This window comes from Microtus ochrogaster, chromosome 7 (assembly GCF_000317375.1).
Source record: "Microtus ochrogaster isolate Prairie Vole_2 chromosome 7, MicOch1.0, whole genome shotgun sequence".
Lineage (NCBI taxonomy): Eukaryota > Metazoa > Chordata > Mammalia > Rodentia > Cricetidae > Microtus > Microtus ochrogaster.
Genome location: NC_022014.1, coordinates 72657043 through 72684087, shown reverse-complemented (window position 1 = coordinate 72684087; position 27045 = coordinate 72657043). Strand labels below are relative to the sequence as shown.

General features: G+C 48.9%; 2 protein-coding genes across 3 annotated transcripts in view; one reads left to right on the top strand and one right to left on the bottom strand.

Annotated features, from left to right (window-relative positions):
* Wipi1 (WD repeat domain, phosphoinositide interacting 1) overlaps positions 1-12689 on the top strand; it is a 40265-nt gene extending 27576 nt beyond the window's left edge. The window contains exons 5-13 of the mRNA XM_005350657.3: positions 426-523; positions 1430-1522; positions 2113-2183; positions 2812-2919; positions 6169-6333; positions 7620-7727; positions 8372-8490; positions 9098-9198; positions 12152-12689. Of these exons, the coding sequence (XP_005350714.1) occupies positions 426-523; positions 1430-1522; positions 2113-2183; positions 2812-2919; positions 6169-6333; positions 7620-7727; positions 8372-8490; positions 9098-9198; positions 12152-12199 (911 nt within the window). The 3' untranslated portion in view covers positions 12200-12689. The remainder of the gene's footprint in view (positions 1-425; positions 524-1429; positions 1523-2112; positions 2184-2811; positions 2920-6168; positions 6334-7619; positions 7728-8371; positions 8491-9097; positions 9199-12151) is intronic.
* A 38-nt stretch (positions 12690-12727) lies between these two features.
* Arsg (arylsulfatase G) overlaps positions 12728-27045 on the bottom strand; it is a 130569-nt gene continuing 116251 nt past the window's right edge. For both annotated transcript variants that reach the window (XM_026780199.1, XM_026780200.1), the window contains exons 10-12: positions 25895-26015; positions 18838-18928; positions 12728-13888 (exon numbers count right to left, since the gene is read on the bottom strand). In XM_026780199.1, the coding sequence (XP_026636000.1) occupies positions 13614-13888; positions 18838-18928; positions 25895-26015 (487 nt within the window). In that variant the 3' untranslated portion in view covers positions 12728-13613. The remainder of the gene's footprint in view (positions 13889-18837; positions 18929-25894; positions 26016-27045) is intronic.

The window sequence follows — 27045 nt, the reverse complement described above, 5'->3', positions numbered from 1 at the left end:
GGGAAAGTGTGTGTCTGCTGTGTGCTGTGGTAGCATGCACGGGAAAGTGTATGTTGGTATGTTGGTGTTGTGTGGGTGTGATAGCGTTCACGAGGAAGTGTGTGCATGTTGTGTGTTCAGAGGCAAGGCTGCAGTGGCGATGAGATGCAACCATGGCCGGGGCTGCAGAGCCACCTCAGATTCCTTACGCACTTCAATTCAAAATTCTTTGCCCGTTGTGCCTTCAGAAACTTTTTGCTGTTGCCAGCTTTTGTGACTCGCTGTGTGGGTGACTATGTATAATTTAAGAAACCCGCGATTATAATAATCTACAGAAATACTCAAAGGTGTTCCTTCCCTCGCCAGCAGGTGGCGCTCCAGACACATGGTTTTCAGGTGCCCTTTCTAGCCGAGCTCTTTTCTCCTCATCCTCTGTTCTTTGCCAGGTCTCTGTGCCCTCTCTATCAACCATTCCAACTCCTACCTGGCCTATCCTGGAAGCCAGACTACAGGCGAGATTGTTCTCTATGATGGAAACTCCCTGGTAAGTTCACCGCGGTCCCTGGTGCACCAGCCCGCCTGCCCTGGCCAGCTGGTGAATAATTTAGATAAGGAGTCCCTGTTGCAGTGGGGTAAGCTGTGTGGGGGAGTTTCTCTGGCCACAACAGTTGGGCAAAGGAAGACAAATGGTGTTTATGCTGAAGCTCAAAGTCGGTGTTGGTCAACACCGCTGAGAGGCAGGCGCCACAACAAGGCAGAACACCTGCCCGAAGTGGAATCAACGAGATAGCGCACAAGCCTGTATCCCCTGCCCTCTGCTCCTTGCAGCTTCGTAGAGCATCATAGAGCAGGGCAGGGGCACTCGGGGAAACCCCTGAAGAAGCAAGCACAAAGAACCCTAACAGCCGGGCTCTGTATCAGGCACACAGCTGGCCATCTACTTCCCAAAGGCAGGGAAAGGAACAGGCATGAGACACCCCTCCACCTTCCTATCACCCTCCCCCCCAAACACAGAGACCCCAGGGAATGTCACAGAATCTGGGGTGGCTTGCTATATAGAATGCTGTCTCCTGGGCATGTGGCTGTCGCACCCTCAGGCTCTCAGCCACCCCGACACTTGCACTAGATTGAGCCTGTCAGCATCCTGTCATGGAAGGGGAGGTTCATGAGAGCCAGCCCCATATAGGCTATTAATCTGCTAGGGTTGGGGTAGACATTCTTTTAGTAGTATAGATACTGCTGAGTTGCCCTGTAAGTAGCCCTAATTAAACCCATTGGTTCACCACAACAAGGGGAGGAGCCAGAGGAGAGAATAGTATAGCAGAACTCCATAAAAAGGGCTTTCAGCTTATATGCAAGTGGCCCAGGGAGGCAAGGCAGAGAGCAAGGGGCACGGAGGAAATTCCTCGTCCCCCATCAGCAACATCCATCTCCATCCTCCCCCACACAGAAATCAGTGTGCACCATCGCTGCCCACGAGGGAACGCTGGCCGCCATCACCTTCAACTCCTCAGGCTCCAAGCTAGCAAGTGCGTCTGAGAAAGTAAGTGTTCGCAGGCTTCCCCCCATCTGGGGGTTTGCAGGACGCCTGCCGAGGTGCCCTGAGAGCTGCTGGACCAGTGATGAGGCTTGAAGATGGGCCTGCTGTGGTCCTATCAAACCATGACATTACGCAAGCTGCAAGACATTGTGCACAAAAACTTGTGGCCTTATTAAGAAATGCGTGGGCCTGTTGTCCCCAGATAAGGATAGATGTTACATGTGCCTGTTGTCCATAGATAGGGAGAGAGATCAGACTCTGTTGACCAGAATAAATAAAGTGATCAAGTTATATTTCAAGTGCCATGCAAAGCAGATATATTTTTAATAAGCAGAGATAGAATAGTCTAGAAAATCTGAACAGTTTGTGACCACACACACACACGCGCATGCACGCACACACATGCACACACTGAATGAGACATAAGGACGGGAAGGGAAAGACACTTAGTTGGCACATATTCAGATAAAAATGCCCCTGTGCCCAATGCTTGCTACTTAGAGACAGGTGCTCAAAACCAGTAAAGCCCTGAGAAGGGACATCCCTGCGTGAAGCATTTGTGGTTGGGAAAAGTCCCCTGCTTTCTCTTCCAGGGCACCGTCATACGCGTGTTCTCTGTACCTGACGGGCAAAAACTCTATGAGTTTCGTCGAGGAATGAAAAGGTCTGTGCTCCGTGTCTGTCCTCTTCTAAAACCCTTCCTGGCAGCCATCTAGGGAGAGGGTGGAGGCAGGCTCTGTCCCTCCTCGCCTAGAGATTCAGGTGCTTTCCGGGTAATTGGCTCAGGGCTACACGGGAGCTTTCTAAAAACAGACGTCAAAGCAGGCAGATGTACTGCAGAGGCTGGCAGGGTCTTTTGATACCCATGAGAGGTAGGCCAGCGTGGGGGAAAGCAGAGAGCCAGGAATCACAATCCAGAAACAATATCTACTTCCTTCCACAAATGGGAAATGAAGGACCACTTCAGGCGTCAGTGACTGGGACCTTTTTGGCTGTGGGTTTTGTAGCGGGGTCTGTGGAGAGCAGCTGGGAGATGTCACATACTAAGAAAGCAGGTCATCTCTCCTGGCTGGGAGAAAAGGCCAGGCCCTGTGTGTGTGTTTGTTCCTCAGACCGCAGCTCTCCCTGAATCTCTCCCACATTGCTTTTTAAATACAAACAGAATAATGTTGGAGGAGTTTTCAACCTCCTCAGGACACATTTTCATTTCCTTGTATAGCTGTTCTTAGAACTGTGAGGAGGCAACCTTCCCGGTCAGAACAGCTTATTGGCCTGTGTGTTGCCGTCTCTAGGTACGTGACAATCAGCTCTCTGGTGTTCAGTATGGACTCGCAGTTCCTGTGTGCCTCCAGCAACACGGAGACCGTGCACATCTTCAAGCTGGAACACCTGACTGACAGGCAAGTGCGCCACCAGGCACAGAATAGCTACTAGGCTGAAGGGACAGGTCCCCGTTATCCCGTAGGCATGGGAACTCCACTTGGAAAACTTGGCCTTGCTGCCGGGCTGTTGTCAATGTAGAGTGTGTGCTCGCAGCACGTTTTGGGATGTCCTGCACAAAAGCAAAACATCTGGTGTGTCTACAGTCCTGAGTCTACAACTCAATTCGGCCCCCTTTGGAGCTGGGAGACTCTGGGAAGCTTGTTCAGTCTCTCTGAATCTCTCTCCTCACCCTTAAAAAAACAAGCTTAATCATTGTGTTTGTACCTTAAGCTTGACGTGGGGATTCCGGAAGTTTGTTGCTCTAAAGTGTTTCGTGGTGCCCCCGACAGCAGCGTGCTGGTGTAGCCGTGTTAACGTGGGATGAAGGAGAGGAAAGCATATTTAGTGTTGTTGCTGTCCCCAGCGGGCAAGGCCTGGCGAGATGTTCCCTCTGTGGGATGTTGCTGTCCCCAGCGGGCAAGGCTTGGCGAGATGTTCCCTCTGTGGGATGTTGCTGTCCCCAGCGGGCAAGGCTTGGCGAGATGTTCCCTCTGTGGGATGTTGCTGTCCCCAGCGGGCAAGGCTTGGCGAGATGTTCCCTCCGTGGGATGTTGCTGTCCCCAGCGGGCAAGGCTTGGCGAGATGTTCCCTCCGTGGGATGCTGGCATTCTTTGTATTTGTTCCCGTCTCACCTCTGCAACCGCCATACCTTCCAGAAAGTACGATGAGAGGAAAGGCTTGTTTGGACTCACCCTTTCAGAGGATTCCAGCCCGCCGTGGTGGGGAAGGCATGGCAGGGTTTAGGATGGCAGGAGCACGTGGTCATGGTTCCTCTTATCTTTGCAGACCAGGGACAGATATGACCTTCAGACCCTTGGGACCTACCTCTCATAGGCCTGTCCTCACCTCCTAAAGGCACCTCCATCTTTTGAACACTGCCCAGGAAGGACACGTGTTTAAACTTAAGCTTGAGATGCTTATTCTGCACGCTTTCCTCGTGTTTTGTCTATGTTTTAGACTCTGCTTAACGGTCTCCAAGTCTTCAGTGGCTTGTGAGCGTCTGCCTGTGCTGGCAGCCTGGACCCTAGAGGCCTGCCCATCTGTTACAACACTTTTGCCAGCACCGCACCAGAGGTGCTACCAAGCCCTGTCCCCCATCAGGGCCCCCAAGCCCTATCCCCCTGTCAATCATCAGTGCAGCAGCCAAGGCAGTGCTCTCAAGCCCCGCCCCTCCCCCACCTTCCACCCAGTCATCAGTGTTTAAGATAGGGAACTCACCACCATCTCCCAGCTCTACTGTGTGTGAGTGGCCAGCAGTGGCCAGGGGCAGATTCTCGTTCTCAGCTTGTCTGTGAAGCGTCTATGTATTAGGAAGTATGGCTTCCGTTCGTATCTTCGCCCTGCCTCACTGGCCGCTGCCCTTATCCACATCTTTAACTTCATTGTTTCTTCATAGCCTCTCTCTTCCCAGCTCTCTTTAACCATTTGTGGTGTGAGATAGTACACACACGCACACGCGCACGCACACACACACGTGTACACACGCACACACACGCACGCACACGCATGCACACGCACATGTATACATGCACGCACACGCACACACACACACATCTACTCTCCTTCAGAAAGGGAAGCCATGACATCCGACGTAACAACTGACTGAAACCCAACTTTATGAACCAGTGAGGTTTTCCTGGGGATGCTCAGGAGTGCGGGTGCGGGATTTCTTAGAGGAGCAGAGATGACTCAAATACAGCTACAAGGAAAAGGCCGCCAAGCAGGGGTGACGATTCCCACAAGCAGTATCACCAGAGAGATCTCCTTGGGGCAACTGGGCTGGTCAGAGTCTCTTCCCCCACCAACTGTTTAGTGCTTCTGTAAGGCCTTGCAAGTTTCTTCCTTCCCGAAGCTGAGGGCTTATACACACACACACACACACACACACACACACACACACACACACACACCCCTTCCCTCCTGAGGAGAATGTTTCATTGCAGAGGGAAATGCCATACAGCAGCTGCCCATCTGTATCTTCTTGCCGGATCAGTCTTCTGGAAGTGCTCATTTGAACATGGCTCCTCCTTCTCAGACTCCTTTCTTTCTTCCCCTCGATAATAAAATCTCAGCTCCCCCCTACCTGCAGAGTCCAGCAGCTGCCACCCCACCGCCCCCGAAACCCACTGCCTAGGAGACCACACAAGTCTCATCCACTTGGCTGTCTGCCTTAGTTCCCCCGAGGAAGCCTGCCAAGAGCTCAGTTGATTCCTGCCTTCCAGTGAGGAAACAGAAACCAGGATGCTAAGGACCCTCGCCACCTCTCTCTGGTCCTCTGTGGCTCCTGTCTGGACCGTGTGCATAGCCACTCAGGCTGCTTTGCTTTTTATACATCTGCGCTGTGCCCCAGCCTTTAATGTAAAGTCTTGGTGTTATTCCTCTTGATAGATTCTAAATCAGAATACAAGGCCCTAGAGCTCTCAGTACAGGTGTATCTAAAAGTGTCCCTTGCGGTCAAGAACACAAGGCCCATGAAGTTAGGCTGAAGACCATGTAGCCAGTTGGTAACAGTGTGAAATGGGCCAAACACCAGGATCAGGTCCCTCCAACAAGTGGCCTATCCCCAGGGTGCCAGCCGTGGTGTGGGACACCAAGACAGCAGTTCATGGACTCCTTGGATGTGGGATGAAGTCCAGTGAGCGCAGGGTACTTCCCAGATTCCCACGGTGCACCTGAGCATTTTCAGTGCTGGGTACCACAGGGCTCCAGGGCTATAATAAGACACCACCCTGAGCATCTTGCCTGGAGGCTTGCTTCCTACTCAGTCTGGTTCAGGAAGCCTTCACAGAGATCTGTCTGTTCTTCCCTGAACCCCATTCGGGCTCCTGAGCTCATTTTACAGGGTCCATATATCTATTCCATCAGAATCTCTACCTTTGCCCTCTTTTGAAAACCCAGAAATGAGACTAATCATCAGCAATAGCCTTAATGTAAGAACGCAGTAGCTCGGGGAACCTCTTAACAGGCTTACAGTGGTTCTTCTGAAGGACGTGCAGGCCCTGGTGCCCTGTAGTTATTGCTGGGATAATGTGTCTCAGTGGCCAGAACATTGTGCTCAGGCACAGCCTCTGCCTGCTCAGGTCAATGCTGGACCACAGCAGTCACTGGCACGGTGCCTGTGCCCACAGCCCAGACCCACCCTTGCCTCTCTGCATTGCCTCCCCTAGCCGCCCAGAAGAGCCTTCCACCTGGAGCGGCTACATGGGAAAGATGTTCATGGCAGCTACAAACTACCTCCCCGCCCAGGTGTCAGACATGATGAACCAGGACAGGGCTTTCGCCACGGGACGCCTGAACTTCTCTGGGCAGAAGAACATCTGTACCCTGTCCACGTATGTACAGTGCCACCAACTCAGAGATATGAAAAGAAAAGGAAAAAAAAGGCAGGGCTGGGAAGATGGCTCAGCGGTTATAAGCCCTTACTGCTCTTGCAGAGAACAGTGCTTCAGCACACACATCCGATGGCTCATAACTGCCTATAACTCCAGTTGGGGGTGTGTGTGTCTTACGCCCTCTCCTGGCCACTGCACGCACTGCATGTATGTGGTACACATGCAGACAAGCAGGCATACGCATATGCACATAACTAGAAATAAAGAAAAGCAGAACAGCCCCAGGAAGGGCAAGCGGAATCTGTTTGCTAGCTTAAGGGTGGATTCTCAGGGGGCAGCTGGGGGTTGGCATGTGACTATCAAATCTCAGCCCCAATGACGATGCCGGATAAACAAGCTCTGGTCTTGTAAGATAAAATAATGGCGTTCCAGCATGATAGCCTATGGGGCTGACAGGTGTCTTAATTTAATAAGTTTGTGGGCATTTGTTAAAAAATCAAAACAAAACAAACAAACAAAACCCATGAGCTGAGCATGGTCGTACACATCCAGAATCCCAGCACTCGGGAGGACTAATCAGGGGCTTTGCAAATAGAATGCCAGCCCACAATAAGCATCAAACTCCTATTTCAGAAGACAATAAAAATAATTTTAGGGGCTAGGGAGATAACCTAATAAGTAAAATGCTTGCCACGGAAGCAAAAGAGTGGCGTTGAAGCCCTAGACCCCACGTAAAAAAAGCTGAATGTGGAAGCGTGCGCTTGTCATGTCATGTCATCACAGGACAGGGGAGGCAGGCGGTGCCTATCAGTGAGTTCCAGGCCAGTAAGAAACTGTCTCAAGAAAAGGGGGCAGGGCCTGAGAAACTACAATTCAGGCTGCCCTCTGGCCTCTGCCTGCATGCTCACCTGCATCCACGTAAAACACACAAGTTTATAAACCTAGACGGTGAGCCGGCTGCATTCTGTTCCACTTCCTATCACTGCTGAAGTCACAGACACATAACACAGAGACCACATTCCGTCCGGGGACACCACTAAGCTGGCTGTAGCCTTCCACCGGTGCTATTGTCCACATCCATTACTTCTGTTCCGTCCCATACAAAGCCCGAAATCATCCTGAAAGCAGATAGATGGTCAGGTGAGAATGTAAAGGCATGGCCGGACGTCCCAACTCTGGACCACTGGGCTAAGGGGTTTTCAAAGGCAGAAGTCTTGGAGACAGGAGGCGGGGAGTGGGGCTTTGCCAGCAGACACATCCACAGCAATCCATCACTTGTGTCTTAGGATCCAGAAACTGCCGCGGCTGCTGGTGGCCTCCTCCGATGGACACCTTTACATCTACAATGTGGATCCTCAGGATGGAGGGGAATGCGTCTTAATCAAAACCCACAGGTGAAGATTCTAGTTGCCAAACAGCTGTCCAGGAACAAGTGTGCAGAGCTGCCTCTGTGCTGGGGACAGTGACCCGCTCCAGTGTTCTTGCTGCTCTTAGCTCCCTCCTGGCAGTCTCTGTGGCAAGGCCCCAGCTGGCTTTGCTTCAGCTCAGTCCCACGGTCAGGTACCCACCCCCAGTCCTCTTTGGGACGGCACCCAGATACATAGCGTAATACCACAAATGAGATGTCCCCCTAGCACAGCCCTTAGGAACACAGTGAAGAGTCAAAAATGTTCACAGAATCAGATTTCAGAGTTCCTAAAATCCTGTGGCATATGCAGGCTGACCAGTGGTGGGCCGGATACTGTGAGCTGCCACTGCACCTCACCCACGACCTTGTGAGCATTTCTTGGCGTTCTTGCTCAAATCCACCCGAAGAGCAGAGGGCAGGGCTTTGCCTACTGGTATAAGGGATGGATCATGTTGAAGGGGCCTGGCTGACCTCCTTGGGTACAGGCTGGTCTTACGTCATCCCGGCGGGTCTGTAATTTACCTTCAAATAACAAAACAGCAGAGCGCAAGCCCCCTTGCCCTTTTCAGCACAAAGGTGTTTCTGGAGCTGTGCTGACTTCTTCTCTTCTCTCTTAACTGCCGCGAGCAGTTTGCTCAGCTCAGGAACAGCAGACGAAAACAAAGAGAACGACCTCAAACCTTCCTTACCTCCGTCTTACGCAGCAACTGTAGCAAGGCCCAGCACATCTGCAGCCTCCACTGTGCCAGGTGAGTGGCTGGTTGTGGGGGCGGGGCGGGGGGGGGGGGGGGGGGGGGCTCCTATGGGGCTGCCTTCTTCCCCGTGCTGGTGTCTCAGGATGAGCACTCTCCATGGTTACTTCCTCACTGCCAGGCCAGGTAATAGTCTTCAACCTCGGGTCCCTAACACTGGAGGATGTAGCCCATGGCTGGTTTCCTTCCTCCCTCTCCTTTCTTTCTTTTCTTTCTTCTTCCCTCCCTCCCTTCCTTCTTTCTTTTTTGTTTTCTTTCTTTCTTAAAGACAGGGTCTCACTGTGTAGACCAGGCTAGCCTGGAACTCACAAAGATCCATCTGCCTCTGCCTCTGGGGTTAAAGGCACCAGTTAATAAACAATAACCCTTTACTTCTTGAGAATTCCAAAGAGCTGGACTTGCAGATGGGAGATGGGAGAGACCTGCCCGCCTCTCAGGGCTCAGGGACTAGATAGTGAGAGGATTTAGACTCACCTTGAGCCATCCCTCTATTTGGGAGACAGAGATGCACCCAGCATTGCCTCCATGCTCCCCCTTTCAGGTCCTGACCCTCCAGCACTCCCCGCGGGGTGCCACCTGTTCCTTTTCTAATTCTTGCCTCCAGGTTACTCTGAGGATGGTGGGGCGCTCCGCGGAGAAGTTATTCCGGAACACGAGTTTGCCACGGGACCAGTGTGTCTTGACGACGAGAATGAGTTTCCCCCTGTGAGCATTCGGAACCCTTAACAGAGTTGCGCCGTCTGTGTGCCTGGAAGAAGGAAGTGCCTCCCACAAGAGGCAAAGTCACTGCCCCTGCTCTTGCTCCTAACCACTAATCTTCCAAATGCAGAGAGTCATAGGACACCCACCTTGCAGGTTCAGATCCCACGGGCTAGCCAGCTGGTGTGATGCTTGGAGCCTGGCAGCATTGCCATAACCCAATACTAACCTGGGTCACCATGGACCCAGATTCCTTCCTTGCCTCTGCCTCTATGCATACACAGCCTTTGCTGTTGGTGAGGTCGGGGTTTCCGTAGCGTCTAGGAATGCCCTTGTAGAATGCTGCCTGTTACTTGTTATGGTCAGTTAAAGGGGCCAGGTCATGTCCTGCAGGAACTGACCTGCACCCTGCCTGCAGCTCTGGCATTGCACTCTTAAGCATTGCACTCACTAGGAAACCGCATATACAAAGCCAGTGTGGGTGGCATTAGCTCACCTGCACACCTTCAGCAAGGTTCCCCGGCATCCTACTTAGGCTTGCTGGCAGTGAGAGACGCCAGGGGTACCTGAGCACTGGACCTGGCTTCCACCAGCAGCTGGAGGAAAGGTCCGTCAGGGCGTGTGCACCCCTCCTGTGAATGTGAGTTAGAAGGCATATGAGTGAGTAGGGTTGCGGCTCAGTTGCTAGAATGCTTGGCTGTGCATGAAGCCCTGGGTTCAGTTCCCAGCAGCACAGAAAACCGAGCATGGTAACTGTAATCCTAGTAGTTGGGATTCAGGAGTATCAGATGTTCAGGGTCATCTTCGCTACACAGTAAGCTCAAGGCCAGCCTTGTCTCAAAAAAAAAAAAATAAATCCCAATAGGCGACTTGAGATCATTTCAGATGGATACAATGCCACGTCAGAACTTAGGGAATAGAAGGGGCATGGTCCTGTGGGCCCTGAAGTGGGTGAGGCCCCTTTCCGTGTAAATAGGAGGTATTTGTGACTTCCATACTGGTTTTGTAGCTTGCAGTTTGAAATTTACATTTTTGGACTTTCATGGCAAGTTGCCAAATATATTGCCGCCAAGTGACAGTTATATATTAATGGTGGGAAGGAGTAGTTCTTTAAAAAGAAAAAACTAATTATGCATTTTACAACAGCTGTTGGCCTACTGCCTAACAGTTGCTGCCTAGACCAATGGTGCCTGTGGGCTCCCACGATGCCCCCCAGAACTATTAGGAGATCTTCTGAAAGTTAATGGCTATATTTAACTATTTAACTGGTATCACATCTTCCAGGAGCCAGAGAACTCTAGGTCAGAACAGTGGGGACAAACATGACCAGAGCATCCTATTCTGCCAAGGTCTGATGCTCGCTCAGTTCTGTTTTGGCAATTTTGGTAAAGCTCTGAGACTGCAGTGGAAGATTGATACATCTCGAACTAGTCTTCGCTGTAGTCAGAGCAGAGCTTGCAAGCTTTCGTGTTTACAGAAGTTGAGTAATATGAACACTGGCATGTAGGAGGTGGCTCCTTGCCAGAGGAATCCTGTATAAAATAACCCCGAGTAAGCCGTTTTCCTGGAGGTGAAGAGAATCAGAGGCGCTCGATTTAAGAAGGAATGTTGGAGGGTATGGATTAGTGATGGGATATATGCCTAGCATGTCAGAGGCTCTGAGTTCCATGCTCACACACACATGCATGCACACCCAAAACGACTAATGTTCACATGCGTTGTAGACATGCTCACCTAAACACTGCCAGGACATCAGGTGCAAGCCAACTGTCCTTTCTCCTTCTCAAGAAGCAAATTTGTGTGAAGTTGGCTTAAACTGCATTTAGATTCTTGTCTAGGCTAGGGATATGGCTAGCTCAGGAAGCAATGGGTGCTGGGTCCATCCCTGGCATTAAAAAAAAAGTTTATACACAAGAAATTCTCCCTGCCAGTAAGTGCTTGTCAGAAAACAAGTTCCCAGAACTATTAGAGTTCAGCTAAGGTGGCACAGCCTCTGGGTGCTTGGGGTATTGGGTGTCATGGTGGCCGCCAGGCCCCGCCTATCCCACAACCTGCAGGCAGATGGAGAAGAGGAGCCAGTGTTCCAACCAAAGTCCTGGGTCAGCAGCAGGCAGGGTTCTCTATCTCGAGGCACAAGGAGCAGAGGCAGAAGTGCTGCTGGGTTGGCATTCAGTGCGGCCATGTCAGCCATGCCCCAGAGCCTAAGAGTTCAGCTGGGCTTGCTAGGAAAGCCCCGCTCCCTGCCTGTGTTCTGAATTGCAAGCCTCTTGCAGATATTTCCCAGAATCCCTATCTTTCCTCACAATTCTTTAGAAGCTTCCGAGACTACAAAACGATCGGCTTAGCCAAAATCACTTCCCTTTCGGGTAGGAATAGTGAGCTCACTTTACAAAGTAGACTGCCACTGCCCTCCCTCCCAACACCACTGTCCTCTTTGGGATTGACTTCGCTTCAAGACCAGCAAGAGGAAAGCCAGCTGCTCATCTCTCGTACCCTGAGAAGAGGCTTTAAGGAGGGCCAGCAGCTTTTGCTACGTTAGCAAGCCAGCATGCAGTCTGCGCTCTGTGACACAATATTAGCCCTATGAGCAAAAGAACAGCGACTTGGACCAAGAACCTGTGCTGACACTCTGTTCTTTCTACAGTCACTTAGCAGTCAGTGTTTACAAGTAAGACGAGCCTTTCAGAAGAAGAATTGCGCATGTGCATACGAGCACACGCGCACACATGCAGTTTTTAATCAGTGTTGCTGGGATCTGTGCCACAGCTGTCCACACCAATGTAAGATGGGTGGATTTTTCCGTGGTTGTGAGTGACCGCCAGTCTGGGGCCATATAGAAAAGTTTCAAAAGGCCCAGCCTCCCTTGCTAATCTGCATAGCACAGACCCCTGGGTAACCCAGCCTGCCTCCCCTGCCTCTTCGTGAGAGGAGTAAGGCCATTCTGTTTTGATTTTGGTAGATAATCTTGTGCCGCGGAAGTCAGAAGGGCAAAGCGAAGCAGTCCTGACAAGAAGCGCACCCCGAAGTCAGGACACCCCCAGTCGGGTGGTTCTGGAGAACAAGGACAGTGGAAGACACGGAGTGCAATCAGTTGTGTGAGCAGAGAGGGGAGGGAGGCAGGGGTCCTGAGTGCCTTGCTGCCTGAGCCATAGTACATGGTCAGCCCCCCACCCAGCCCCCTCAGCCTTGGCTGCCAGTGGGTGAGGAGAACGCTGGAGTCACATACCTTCACACCACAGTGTAAATGCTAACTAACCATATCGGTATATAGCCGGAATTTTATATATATTATAAGGGTGTCCTTGTCAAATGTATGCTGTGTAAAAAAAAAATGTATGTAGTGGGAAATCTCTTTGAATTGTGTTTCTTGTATATTACAGACATATAGAGAGAGAAACTATTTTAGCCAGGCAAAGTATTTTTGCAGTGATTGGAATAAATCGTTTATTACCCTTGAGTCCCATTCAGGACACTAATGAAATAAAATCATGGCAATGCATTTGTGAGTTGTTTACATTTTTTTTTGGTTTTATTTCTTAGAAGTTGTAGGGGCTGGGAAGAAATCTTAAATCTTATTTTAAGAGATTTTTTTTTTACTATATGAGTGTTTTGCCTACATGTATGTATGTATGTATGTATGTATGTGCACCATGCGCATGCCTGAAATTCTCAGACCAGAGGAGAGTAGTGAGACCTGGAACTGCTGTTGGAGTTTAAACCACCGTGTAGGTGTTGGGAACAGAACCCAGGTCCAGTGCTCTTAGCTGATGGGCCAGCTCTCCAGCCCCAACCTCCTAAATCTTTATAGCCTTCCCATTTGGGATTTACAAGAGAGAAGGCCCAGAAAGACCTAGCTTCGGTTTAGCTCTGTGCTGCTCAAGGCATCTCAAAGGAATCCAGCAACACTGAAGTCTCCCAGACCTTCCTCCAGATCCCCTGAGCCAGATTCTGCTCAGACCCTGGTGGTCTGTGTGTGTACTGGAGATGGCCGAGCAATGCATACCAGCTAGAAGGTTTGTGCTCCAGTGACTGGGGGAACTGGGAACACAAGATAGAAACTAAAACATTAAGGACCTGCTTGGTGCTGGGGACATACACAGGCAACTTCATGTGTTAACTTTCAAAATCAATTTGCAATTGAGATTTAAGTCATCGCCCAGGCTTAAAACCTAGGGCTTGGACCTGTGCTGCAACTCCGTGTGCCCACTGGTGCTTAATCCTGCCGTGCCCAGTGTGCCCACTTGACGCGTCTCAAACCTGCATGCGGAGGGGGCAGTCTACACAGGGAGAGGGAAAGCCATGGCTTCCAAACCAGATTGTGTAACCTCCTTCCTAAAGTAGACATCTAGTAGTTTGGAAGTCAACCTAACCTGTCTACGATTTCCAGATAGTCTTTCTTCTCATAGGGGAGAAAACACCCATCACACTGTTTGGCAACGACAGGCAATTTGGTAGGGGTTACAGCAGGGAGTCGCCGAAGGATCCTGAGAGTAGTCTGCTCGGGAGACGTTGTCATCAGCAATGTCTCGAAGGACGTCGGCAAGAACGCTGGTGACCTTCGGCAGCACCGACTGGTACTCAGGGCTTCCTCTCTGTAGGGGCATGGCTTCTGCAGCATCATCTTCTAGGTTGAAAATGAGAGGGGAAGCGTGGCGCTGCTCAGGACCCGTGCTCCCGTCACAAGCTTTGGCTCCACCTACAGGAAGGATGGGCAAAGTGGTTAAACCCAACCTTCACCCTGAGCTGTGGTTCACAGGCCAGCCCTAGAGATTCAAATGATTGTTCTCCCTGCCAGATAAATTACCTTGAGATTGTAGTCTGCCTTTCCAGTAACGATCTTCTGTCCAAAGGGATTAGGTCTGCCCCCTTGGACTTGCCTTCCATCTGAGCCAGTAGACATCTGTTTCAAATATCTTTCATCTCTAGCCTTTGAGAGGACATCTCATGGAGTTTTTAAAAATGGAATTGGGGGAAGAAGGGAGCCACAGGACACACACGGAGGTCAGAGGACAACTTTGTGGGGTCAATTCTCTCCTCCCACTGTGAGTCCAAGTAATCAAACAAACTCAAGTTTTCAGGTTTGTGTGGCCAGAGCTTTTTACCCACCAAGCCATCTTACTGGCCCCTAAATCTGACATTTTTTGAATTCCGATTCCTCCCATGGTGATTGTTGAGCTTGATGGATGTCAAGATGGTCCATTTCCCTAAGCCGAAGAGGATGTTGTTATATCACCCGAGTGCTGTGTGCCAGGATGACAGGTGTCTACACCCTTGCCCAGTCTGAGGACAGGCTTACGACAGAATATAACTGACTAGAAGGGCTGAGCTGGGGTGTGTTCTCACCTCCAGACGACAGCACAATGCCACAGCTCAACTCAGCAAAAACAAAAACAAAAAAATCTAGAGGGACCAAAACCAGCACTCCAGAGACACGGCTTTCTGGTTCAATATGGACAGGAATGAAATGGGAACTCTCAAGAAGAATGAGCTGATCCCACAGCCTTCTGCAGATCAAAGCCTCCATTACGAGTCTCCTCCCATGATGGGCACTTGGGTTCAGCAGGAATTACCATCTTTGTCTAGAGTGACAAAAATTTGACTCTCCATCACCAGCAAGGAGCACTTGAAGTTACACAAGCCCTGACAGTCAATCAAGCAAAAGCTGGGAGAGACTCATAAAAGTCTCATTGAGTATGGTGACACAAGCCTTTAATAGCGTGTGGGAGCCAGAGGCAGGCAGATCTCTGTGAGTCTGAGGCCTCTTGGAGATAGAGACAGACAGACAGACAGACAGAGAGATAGACAGACAGAGCCAAGCTGGAGCAGTATTATCCAAGATCAAGCATGGTGGAGCATGCCTGGAATCCAGAGGTGGAAACAGGAAGATCGGCTACAAAGTATACTGAGGCCAGCCTGAACTACATGAGACTTAATCTTTCTTTTTTAAAAAAATATTTATTATATATACAATATTCTGTCTGTGTATATGCCTGCAGGCCAGAAGAGGGCACCAGACCCCGTGACAGATGGTTGTGAGCCTCCATGTGGTTGCTGGGAATTGAACTCAGGACCTCTGAAAGAGCAGTTAGCGCTCTTAACAGCTGAGCCATCTCTCCAGCCCGAGACTTAATCTTTAAAACAATTATAAAACAATAACACCAGAACAGGGATGGATGGATCAGCACACACACAAAAATGCTTACTACATGAACCAAAACCCAAAACCCAGTCAGACCCTCTGAAGGCACACAAAGAATGGTACAGAGGCCACACACGTTAGCCTCTACATGTATACCATGACACAGACCTGCAAGCATACGACACATCACACTCAGTCACAATAAATCTCTCTTAAGGCAAGAGTACACTAGTGTGCTTTGAACCACCATCCTCTAGCTAGCAAAATCAATTCTGGGAGACATATTTTAGCAAAGCAATAAAAACATTGTAGTGGAATAAGCAAGACAGGCAGAGGCTGGAAAGGACTCAACCCTGCAGAAAGGAAAGGTATTGGACCTGCTAGGTTGTGTCATCGTGCTCCCTGCCCCGCCCCCAGGGAGGGCCACACAAGCAGTGTGGAGCAGGCAGAATTCCAGAGAAAGGCTGAGGCGATGATGATGGAAAACGACAGGTGAAAGCCTCAGAGGAAGACAGCCGTAGAGCACAAGCCTCAAATCTTCATATGAACTCCTGTGGATCCTTGGCTGACCTCTGAAAGAGTGTCTGGATAGAGAGAAAGAGAGAGAGAGAGAGAGAGAGAGAGAGAGAGAGAGAGAGAGAGAGAGAGAGAGAGAGAGAACACACCAGCAAATGGAAGACCAAAATAACAGGTGCTTCTGTAACCACACGGAAGAAAGGTGTGGAGCGCTGTTAAATGACAGAAATGAGCCAGGCATGGTGGAGCAAGTCTAAAACCTCAGCCCTTGAGACAGAGACAGGAGGACCAAGAGTCCCAGGCCAGCCTGGCCTATACAGCTCACGACTATCCTGAATTACAGAGTGAGACCCTCTCTCAAGAGAAACAAAAAAATGTAGATGTGAAAAAGCAAAAGAAAAACAAAACTCTCCCTCTTATTCGCTATTGACATCCCCCCACAAAGTTCAGGGGAGGAACAGAAATCAGAGCCTGGGGTTAGAGACTTTTCTAAACTGAAGGGCAAAATCTGAAAGGCAAATCCTAAGGACGTACAACAAAGCCGTCCCACGTTCAAGGGAATGAACCGCAATTGACTTCCCATGCTAATAAAAGCCAACACCCAGTAGTCAGTCTCCACAGTATTCACCAGTGCTTGCAACGATCTGATCACCAGTGCTCACAGAAACAGTGGGTGGAGGTGGAAGCCCACCTATAATCCCAGCGCTCAGGAGGCAGAGACAGAATCTGCTCACAGAAACAGTGGGTGGAGGTGGAAGCCCACCTATAATCCCAGCGCTCAGGAGGCAGAGACAGAATCTCCGGAGCAAGCTGGCAGAATCAGTGAGGTCTGGGTTCAAGTGAGGAATTCCGCCTCGCGGTATAGGCTGGAGAGTAAAGAAGGAAGGTGCTTGATCTATAAAACACCCAGGCACACGTACATGTGCATGCATGCACACACATGCACACACACACACACACACACACGTTAAAAGAGAAAAGGAAAAGGAAGGAAGATGACTTTTGGAAAGGGGGTAGGGAGGAAAATCCAAGGGCTTCCCTAGTTCTAGGCTGGTTATCCTCCAAGGCCACTCCATGCTTGAAGCCATAACAGCATCTCCCCATCATGGAAGAACAAATTGTTCTCTATCCTGACGGAGTAGGTGCCCACTCATAGGTACCCAATCTCTGCCTCATCTGTATTTCCCAAACACAGTTTTAAGTAATTAAGATGCAAATTTTTAAAAGGCATTGGGGAGGATTCAGAAAATGGCAGCATCCCCCCTCCCCCGTGTGCAGTTTTCCTCAGATGCGGCCAGTGTTCAGTGTCCCCGTCCCCACCCTGGCTATTTCGAGTTTGAGATTCTAATTCCTGTCTGCCTGTGATCACTTTACACAGCCCTCTTACTTCGTGGTAAGGTTTACGATTCCAGTACTGTGGTGCCAAGGGCTTTGTGGCAGGGTTTTCCCTGCATGAAATCAATTCAGCCTGGAGGGCCCATGCCTCTGAGATCATGTAATGTAAGGGGCTCTGACCCCGAACTGTCCCTTAGACCATAGCAAAGATCTGACTGTTTTGTCTGAGGTTTAGGAACCACAGATTCTTGGATCGTTTCTAAGATCCCTGGAGCTATGAACTCGAAGGGCTTGTTCTGGTTTTGCAACTACATTTTATACTCAGAAAACAAATTTCATAGGTTTTTTTTTTAATTATATAATTCTTTGAAAATCTCCAGCATGAAATAACTGAATCAAACTGAAATCTCCATTGAGTCCCAGCGGGAGTTTCTCATCTATTTTTATTTTGTTTTGTTTTGTTTTTCATTAACTTCAAAATGTTAGGGTTCTAACTAAGTGCAAAATCCTGGGACAAGCATTTCAAGACAGTTTAATCTTTTAATTTTCATTTTGTTTGTGTACTCACACGCGCACGTGTGCGTATGCTTGTGCATTGGTGTGTGTATGTGTGGTGCGCGTGTGTGCATATGTGCATGCGTATGTGCATGTGTGTGTGCGTGTGTGTGTGTGTGTGTGTGTATCTATGCCACAGCAAATATGTAGAGGTTAAAGAACAACCTACAGGGTGGCTCTCTCCTTTCACCATGTGGATGCCTGGGGTCAAACTCACATCAGCAGGTTTGGAAGCAAGTACCTTGACCCGCTGTGCTAGTAAGTTTTTGTTAATTTGGCACAAGCTAGAGTTTGAAAAAGAAAGTTCCCTCATTCTGAAGGAGAGAACCTCAATTGGAAAAAAATAAAAATAAAAAAATACCCTCATCGGATTGGCTTTTTGGCAAATCTGGAGGGCATTTTCTTGATTGATGACTGACATAGGAGGGCCCAGCCCACCAGGGGTGGTGACACCACTGGGCAGGTGGTCCTAGGAGGTGTAAGAAAGCAAACCGAGCAAGGCACAGAGAAGAAGTCAATAGACAACATTTCTCCATGTCCTCTGCCTCGGTTCCTGCCTTGAGTTCCTATCCTGACTTCCCTCTGTGACGAACCAAATACCCTTTTCTCCCCAAGATGCTTTGGGTCACGGTTTTCATTACAGCAGTAGGAAGCCAGCTGGAACACCCACTAAGCCACCTCTCCAGCCCATGTGACATTTCTACAGTACACCTGCAAGACAGTCATTGAGTGAACCAAGGAGTAGGGAGGCTTCTGTCGGTCTGCTACGTACACTTTTAAACCCTGAAATAGTTCATTGCCAAGGAATGACGTTTTTAAGGGTCTCTGAGGTCCTGTTTCATCAGCAGCCAAAGTGGCATTTAAAGCCTAATTGGCAGCAAACCATTCTCTGTGTGAAAAAGAGGGAGAGAGAAGAGGCCAGAGCCCTGAGCCTGCTGCAGGAAGGCCTCGTCTCCTTTTTGATGGTTCCAGAATGCCCTCATGCCCCTCAGGTTCAGTCGGCAGAGTCAGAGGTGCACGCTGGAAGCTCCTCAAAAAAGAGAGCCATACCCCCTCTCACAGGGAACTCCCAAAATGTACACATGGGAGGTTCCACTTACCGGTAATGAAGAAGGCCTTGTGACAGTCCAGGCGAACGGTCTGCAGGGCGCCGTACTCTCCAGCTGCCCCACTGTTGGGGTGGAACAGCATCTGAGAAAGAGAGGGTAGCTTGGGTCTAAGAAGGCCACGCGGGGCCAGCAAGACCGCACCACAGGGAAACGTGTCTGACGCGCAAGCCTGACAACCTGAGCTCGATCCCAGGAACCCATATACAAAGATCTCACCTCAGCAAAGTGCAAGGGCAGAATCGACTCTCCAAAGTTGTCCTCTGACCGTCACAGCCAGATGGAGCATGAATAACAAAAACCCAGAGACAGATATAGGGGTTCAAGCTGAACATCAGAGAAGCAGAGCAGTAAAGCCACTAGAGAGACCTTTGACCTCTACCAATGCTCAGACCGCAGGGATGATGCTCAGACAGCCTAGACTTCCACCAAACCTCAGACTCCACACACCAGTGAGTTACAGTCTCTTCTCCTTTATATTCCTCTCCCCGCCAAACCACATCACTCCTGTCTCCACTTCTCTAGTGCTGGGATTAAAGGCGTGAACCACTACCACCTGGATCTGATTCCTAGCATAGCCCAGGGTAGCCTTGAACTCAGAGATCCGACTGCCTCAGTCTCCCTGGGATTAAAAGTGTGTGCCTACATTCCCTGGCCTCTAGAGGCTTAGCTTCACACTCTGATCTCCAGGCAGGCTTTATTAAAATACAAATAAAGTATCACTCAGCCAGATGTGGTACATGTGCCCCCCCCCCAAAGCACATACTACAAACATACCTATCTACACTAGAAAGAAAATCATGCTAGGTGCCATGGTCTCTACCCATACCTCTAAAATACTTACTGTCAAGTACAAGCCTGTGGCTGATGGGGGCCAGCTCCTGGGAGCCACCACGAAACTGTCATTTCACTAGGGACTTGGGGGGGGGGGGTGGTCTACAACTCTGAGAAGCCAAAAGATCTCACTGGGTTAGATTCATGGGCCCAATGCTGGCTCTGTAATCCGCAAGGTTTGCGTGTCGGGGACCGGTGCTTTCTAACTTTACAAATTAAAGATTCCAACACAGCCACAGCAATGTTTTAAACACGGGTCAGGGCCCTTTTCTAGAAAGGGACTTCTTATAGCTGCTTGAGTCATACACCCAGGAGTCCCAGGTGCAGAAAGCAGCCTGCAAACAAGATGGCTTACAGATATCCTGGGGCTGGTGATGAAGCTCTGGCTCCTTCATCCCCGGACCACCTCTCGAGGTCTCTTCAGCAAGAATGGCATGAGAAGTGTGAGATTTCTCCGGCACCAAGCATAGCTTTGCCTCTGGACATTTTACCACAGTGCCGGGGATCGAACCCAGGCCCCACACAGAAGCCAGGCACACACTCTACCTCTGAGTTACGGCTCCAACCCAAGCCTGAACACAGACACCTATGACTCAGTCCCACTTTGCTGCTGAGGAAATCTTTCCTGATTCAGTCAGACATGGAAGAATTACCCTCAAGAGCGGAAACACCTAATTCAGAGGTCCCGAGGGAAGGACTTGGTAGGAAATAAAAGGCCAGCATCCTTGGTAGGTTGGTGGGTTTGGGCTGGAGGCATGAGACTGCCCTGGTATGAATCACGTCCGTATATATTGCTGGGAAGGAACTTACATGAATCAAAGTTTCCGTGGGGCTTGGGGAAAAAAATAATGAGAAACATCTGTTTGAGAGGGAAACAGCTACCCCCCCCCCCCCCGCAGTTTCAGTACCCTGAGAGGATGCTGCCCTGGGCAAGGCTCTCCCACACCTGCTGCTTCCCTGCCCCTCCCCATCAAACCTACGAACACCCCCAGCAGGCTTCCTCCAAAGAAGAAAGGAAGTCATCACTGAAAACCTCACTTCTTCCATCCCCAGAGAGCCACGCCCGTCACAACCGAACACCGCTTTGCTTCCTTGAGAAGGGCTTGGAGGTGGGGACCACGGATGGACACAGGACCTGGACCATCTAGAGTTTCCCATCTGGGATATGTTCAGACCCCCCAGAAGGCACAGTCAAGGTCTGTGGTATCATTTGGGGCTCAATAACAGCACCTCCCGAAGGAGAGGCTGCCACATTTGAAAGGTGTAAATGGCCCTAGCGGAAACTTCCAGAACCCGAGAAACAAAACTGGGCTGGCTTGTTCTTAGAGATAGGGGTGGGTTTCGAGACACTCACATAAGCCACCTGCTTGGAGCAGACCGTTGGCAGCATTATTGTTTACATAAACATGGTGAGAAGGCTGTAAGTTTACACGCAATCATGGCTACATATACTTCCTCTCCAGACGTCTGGGCCACAGTTCAGAGCCGAGTGACTTTATCTTCCGCAATCCTGCACAGATTTCCCGGTTCCTTTTCTTTCCTGTGTTCTGGTCTGCTTTGCTACAGTTTTGTTGTTTTGTCAAGCACGGGAGTGTCACCCTGCACCCTGTATTATCTCCTGAGGTGTTCTCCTGCACCAAATCAGGCTGGGGCGTATACAGATTCAAGTCTCCAAAAAACAGGGGTAGGGGAGAGGGGTGTCAGCCGTCTGCATGTCACTCTCATGACATATATCACCACTAGGGGCCTCTCTAAGAGAAGTGATGGCTGTTCATGTTTCTGTAATGTATGGCTTCTGTTGTGCCAAACTGTTCATAGCCCACAGCTGGCCCGTATTGCAGTGGACCATGCAAATGCAGAGGTGTTGAGGAAAGTTTCCCTTCGATGACAATATTTGGACCTGATCATGAAAGACATGACTTGATCATTCATGATGTCACCACCTCCAGCTTCCATCTTGGAGTCAGGAGAATAAAAAGTGTGTCACTAGGTTCTGGAATGGGTACCCCTCCCCTCTCAGGCTCTCAGTCCTCTCTGCTATAGATATGAATAATTTACATTGGTATGGATCTTGGTTTGCTGACAGAAATTTAAGGTCAATTTTGTTATATGTCTATTTCTGCTCTTGGTTAAGGTATTGTGTTTGTGCAGCTCATTTAAATATTTAATGTATAATTAAGAAATATAGGTAAATAGAGAGTCATCTATAATAGTCAAGCTTGTAATCATGATAGTTAGATTTTTCTAGATGTACAGAGATGTATTTCAGATGGATAGGCGTTTTTAAAACCTTTCAAAGGCTACACAATATGGCATTTAAAATGTTTAAGAACTTAGAACTTTTCATGGTAGTGAGATATATCTGTTCCTGGCAGCACCAATTACTTCAAGAGGAAGATGGGCATTGAAGAGGCTCCTTATGGAGTTGGTGAGCCATTTGGGCAAGAAACTGTTCTTGCCTGGACTGTTTGATAGTATGATGTGTAAACTGGACATGCAGGACCCACAGAGAAATGATGGCTGAACTTGCCTAAAGGTGAAATGGTCCTTCAGGGTTCCTGCTTCATGAAAGAGTCTGCCAGACATTCTGCAGGACACAGAAGAGAGTCGTTGACAAACTGCCAATATATGTGGAACTGTCTTTGAAATTTCCTGCTTCATGGAAAAGTCTGCTGGATACTGTGGGCCTGTAGGTTAAAGATGGATGCCCCAACAGTACAGAAGAACTTTGGGTGACTATCCAGGCAGCAAGATGTCTCTGTCAGTTCTAGAATTTTGGAAGTTGCTTACAATGCACTTTTTGTTTACTTAGGTAATATTGTATCCTTCTGGAGTCTTTGATGGAGTTGAAGAATTGGTAGTTAAAGTTTTTCCTTAGTTATGATAAAAGATAAAGTAGATATACATATCATAATTATAATTCTTACTTGATACCTATTTTGTTATATGTAATTTTACTATGTTAAAGTTAAAACCTTCCTTTTTTATTTAAACAGAAAAGGGGAGGTGATGTGGGATTTCCCCTCTGTATGCTGTGAATATCATTGGTTAATAAAGAAACTGGCTTGGCCTGATAGGGCAAAACTTAGGTAGGTGGGGAAAACTAAACTGAATGCTGGGAGAAAGGAGGTAGAGTCAGAGAGAAGCCACATAGCCCTGCCAGACACAGACGCCAGAACTTTATCCGGTAAGCAATACAGCCTCGTGGCAATACACAGTTTACTAGAAATGGGTTAAATTAAAATGTAAGAGTTAGCAGCAAATAAGAAGCTAAAGCTAATAGGCCAAGCAGTGATTTATAAAGCAATGGGTATAAAGCTAGCAGCCACTATTTTCCTTAAGGCTCTCATCCCACGGCCCTGGGAGATGAATGAGGATATGTGTTTCTGGGCTGTTTCTCTCTTCAGATCTGGGCTACCCTTGCAATACGGAGGAGTCAACCGCTGAGAGGCATCTGAGTCATGTTTTGAGCTGACTGTCTAGGAAGTTCTTTGGGCTTCTAGAAACTGGAATGATTCCTAAGCCAACCCATATCAGAATCCTTTTAAGTGGAGGACAGATCTGTGGGTGGATACAAATTGCATTTATGAAGAGGTCCAAGGGGCTGGACAGATGGCTCAGGGGTTAAGAACAATTCCTGCTCTTGCAGAGGACCGGGGTTTGGTTCCCAGTACCCATATTGAGGCTCAAAACTGTCTATAACTCCACTTGGCAGGGGATTTGGTACCTTCTTTTGATGACTGTGGGCACTATATATGTGTAGTGCACACACAATGCACATATAATATTTTTAGAGGTACATACATATTATGTATAGGCATGGATAGATGGATGGATGAATTGGTGGGTGGGTGGATGGATGGATAATGAATGATGGATGGATGGATGGATGGATGGATGGATGGATGGATGGATGAAAGGGTGGGTAGGTGGGTGGATGGATGGGTAGATGACGGGTAGGTGGGTGGATGGATGGATGGATGGGTGGGTGGATGGATGGATGGATGAAAGGGTGGGTAGGTGGGTGGATAGATGGGTAGATGACGGGTAGGTGGGTGGATGGATGGATGGATGATGGATGGATGGATGGATGGATGGATGGATGGATGGGTGGATGGATGGGTGGATGGATGGATGGATGGATGGGTGGATGGATGGATGGATGGATGGGTGGATGGATGATGAAGGATGGGATGGATGGATGGATGGATGGATGGATGGATGGATGGATGGATGGATGATGAAGGATGGGATGGATGGATGGATGGGTGGGTGGATGATGAAGGATAGGATGGATGGATGGGTGGGTGGATGGATGGATGGATGATGAATGATGGATGGCTAGGTGGGTGGGTGGGTATATAAAAAATTGTTGTTTGGATCTGCTGACCCTCCTCTAAAACTATTACAAACCCAAGACAATTTAGTCTCTTCATTCAACAGTTTAGGCTGACTAGGAAAAAAAAAAAACCAAACCCAAATTCATGGCCATCAATTATCCTTGTTCTTAAATTCCAAAGTGGTCTTTTCTAGAGTATCTACAACACACACTGAAAGAAACCAGAGCTCTGGGAGGCTGGGCACAGCACCCACATGAAGATGCCATCAGAAGCTCCCCATAGGCAGTAGGCTGACCACCACTTGCTAGACTGCAGGTGTGTGGAGGAAACAAACCCCCACTTAGCTATGTTACCAAGGCAATGTGGGTCCCTGATGGTGTCAAGACTTGTACTTATTTACCTGTTTCTCCCACTTGGCTCCTGGACCTAACCCAGTGAGTAAGCACAGATCTTATGCTAAAGGACAGCAAGGCTCTGCCTGGGAACAGAAGTAAGCACAAGACAGAGCTAGTGTCCATGGGAGGCCTGACAATGTCAAGAAGATCATTATTCTATTAGTAGCCATGACGATAAACACTGAGGGGCACCCTTCCACGGAAGTCTTGGCTATTGTGGCTAGGGGTCATACATCACTTCCGACTTAAGGCAGAAAATGTCTTCCTATGTCAGGCTGCTCCTGAAGAGGGCCAGGCCCAGAGAACCTAGAGCTCTACGGAGAGAGGCGTTTGAGAGCGACCCAAAACTCCTCAGAGGACTGCTCGGGTCTGATCTGCCAAGCCCTGAGAACTTCATCAGTACGTGCAGAAGTGCAGAGGTCCACTCAAGGCCCGGCTTTGACTGACGTGGGAAGGTGCCTCAGCGCCCACAAGAACACCTGAAGCACTCCCATGTGACCCCGTGAAAGACATAAATAGACCCTTCGAAGCACGGGTCTTCACCTGGTTTGCTGGGTGCTCACTGGATTTTACTCAGGGGTCTCCAAGATCCTTCAGCCCCCGCACCCCCCCCCCCGCCACTTCCTTTTCCTTTTAGTAAATGGAAAACTCATAGAAGTGGCAGGAAAAGTCCATCAGGATGGACACTTCCTGGCTGCTATTTGGTGCTTGGGAGCACTCTAAGGAGGAGACAATAAGGAAGGGATCCTGGACCACAGAAGCCCAGCAAGTACCACTGAGTCATGGCCAGGGGCTGCCAATTCAAGAATAGGCAGCTATTTATGGCATATACCTGCAATCCCAGAACTCAAGAGGCTGAGGTAGACGGGTTGCAAGTTCCAGGTCAGCCTGTTGCAAGAGGGTCTTTCAAAAGTAAGCAAGTAAACAACAATAGAATAACAGGATGAGAAGAGTGTGCTGAGCCCTCCCGGAGCAGGGAGAATGCTGGGAACATCTGACTTTCATTCATTCATTCATCCATCCATCCATCCATCCATTCATTTGTTCGCTCATCCACTTTGCATGCACTGGCTGCCGGCTGGGTATGGATGCTGTTAGGTACATAAAAACTGTAATCTGAACCCAACAGATGGGTCCTTTGCCCCCAGAGAGCTTCCCTTCTAGCTGAGCCTACAACTGCGCAGGCATCTTGTCCAACAAAGATGTGCTGAGTGCCCAAGTTATGTCAGAAAATTAAATGCACGCAGAAAAAGGAAACTAAACCTTAGACACACATAACTCTACCCTAAGCCAAAATGTTAAGTAGAAATTTCGATTGGCAAACTGAATTACTGGAAGCGGTTCGTCTCTAAATTCTTCACTGGGAGTTTTTACAGAGAGTCGGCGCCAGCCATTGGCACGCACCTTCTGAGGGGCCCTTTGCATCAAGGTAGCAGGTGTGAGATGTGAGACACAGCCCAGACACAAGCCTCCTCCACTTACCCTGTGCCCCACCTGCGACCTGCCAAAGAGCACCTCGGAGACATCTAGCCCGTCGAAGTTCCGGTTGGGAGGCAAGCTGGCTCCTGCCAGGGCTATCGCCGTGGGGAAGATGTCCAGTATGCTGCAGAAAGAACAAGATACGGTTTGTGTCAACTTCTCCAACTGTCCCTGGCTCTCCTGTGATCAAACCTCACCCTTAGCAGCACTGAGCAGAAGCAGAAAGCCCACGTTGTCTGTCTCCCTTTGGGATTCTACCTGGATTCCTGCTACAAGAGGCAGGGGGTGGTCAGATTTTATATAGGCTCAGATTCAGCTAACTTCACTGACATCCAATTCTGCAACTTCCTATTCTGTGAAATGTATGTTTTAATAACAAGAGCTTCCTCCCAGGTTGGATGCGTGGGTAAAACAGGGAAGAGATACAGATGGAACCTGGCACTTGCTGGCTGTTTGTCTTACAATGACTAACAGGGTCACACCTTTGAACCCAAGGACGAAGAGTTGGCTGCTGCCTTATCAGGAGTTGTGTGTAGCAGGTGGCAGGTGTCTACAGGAAAACACTCACTTTACTTTTTGTTGCCTGAGTCTCTCTTTCTCAGGAATAGCTAATCTTTAGCTGAAGCATGTCACATTTTACTTATGACATGTAAAATACTCCACTTCCAAGACTTGGCTTTAACTCTTTTTTTTTTTTGTCCTTTATAAAACAGTGGGAAAAAGTTAGAACATACAGACATAGAAAGAGAAAATAGTACATAACTAGTTCATCGAGTAACTACTGTTAATTTCTTTTAAGAATTCAAATTCTGGGAACTGAAGAGATGGCTCAGAAGTTAAGAGCACTGGCTGTCCTTCCAAAGGACCTAGGTTCAATTCCCAGCATCCGAATGGCAGCTTACAACCGACTCTAACTCCACTTCCGGGAGATCTGATGCTCTCATCAGGCATACATACAGGCAAACCACCAATGCATATGAAATATAGATAGATAGATAGATAGATAGATAGATAGATAGATAGATAAGATAGATAGATGTTAGATAGATAAGATAGATGATAGAGAGATAGATAGATGATAGATAGATAGATGACAGATAGATTAATTGATAGATGATAGATAGATAATAGAGAGATAGATAGATGATAGATAG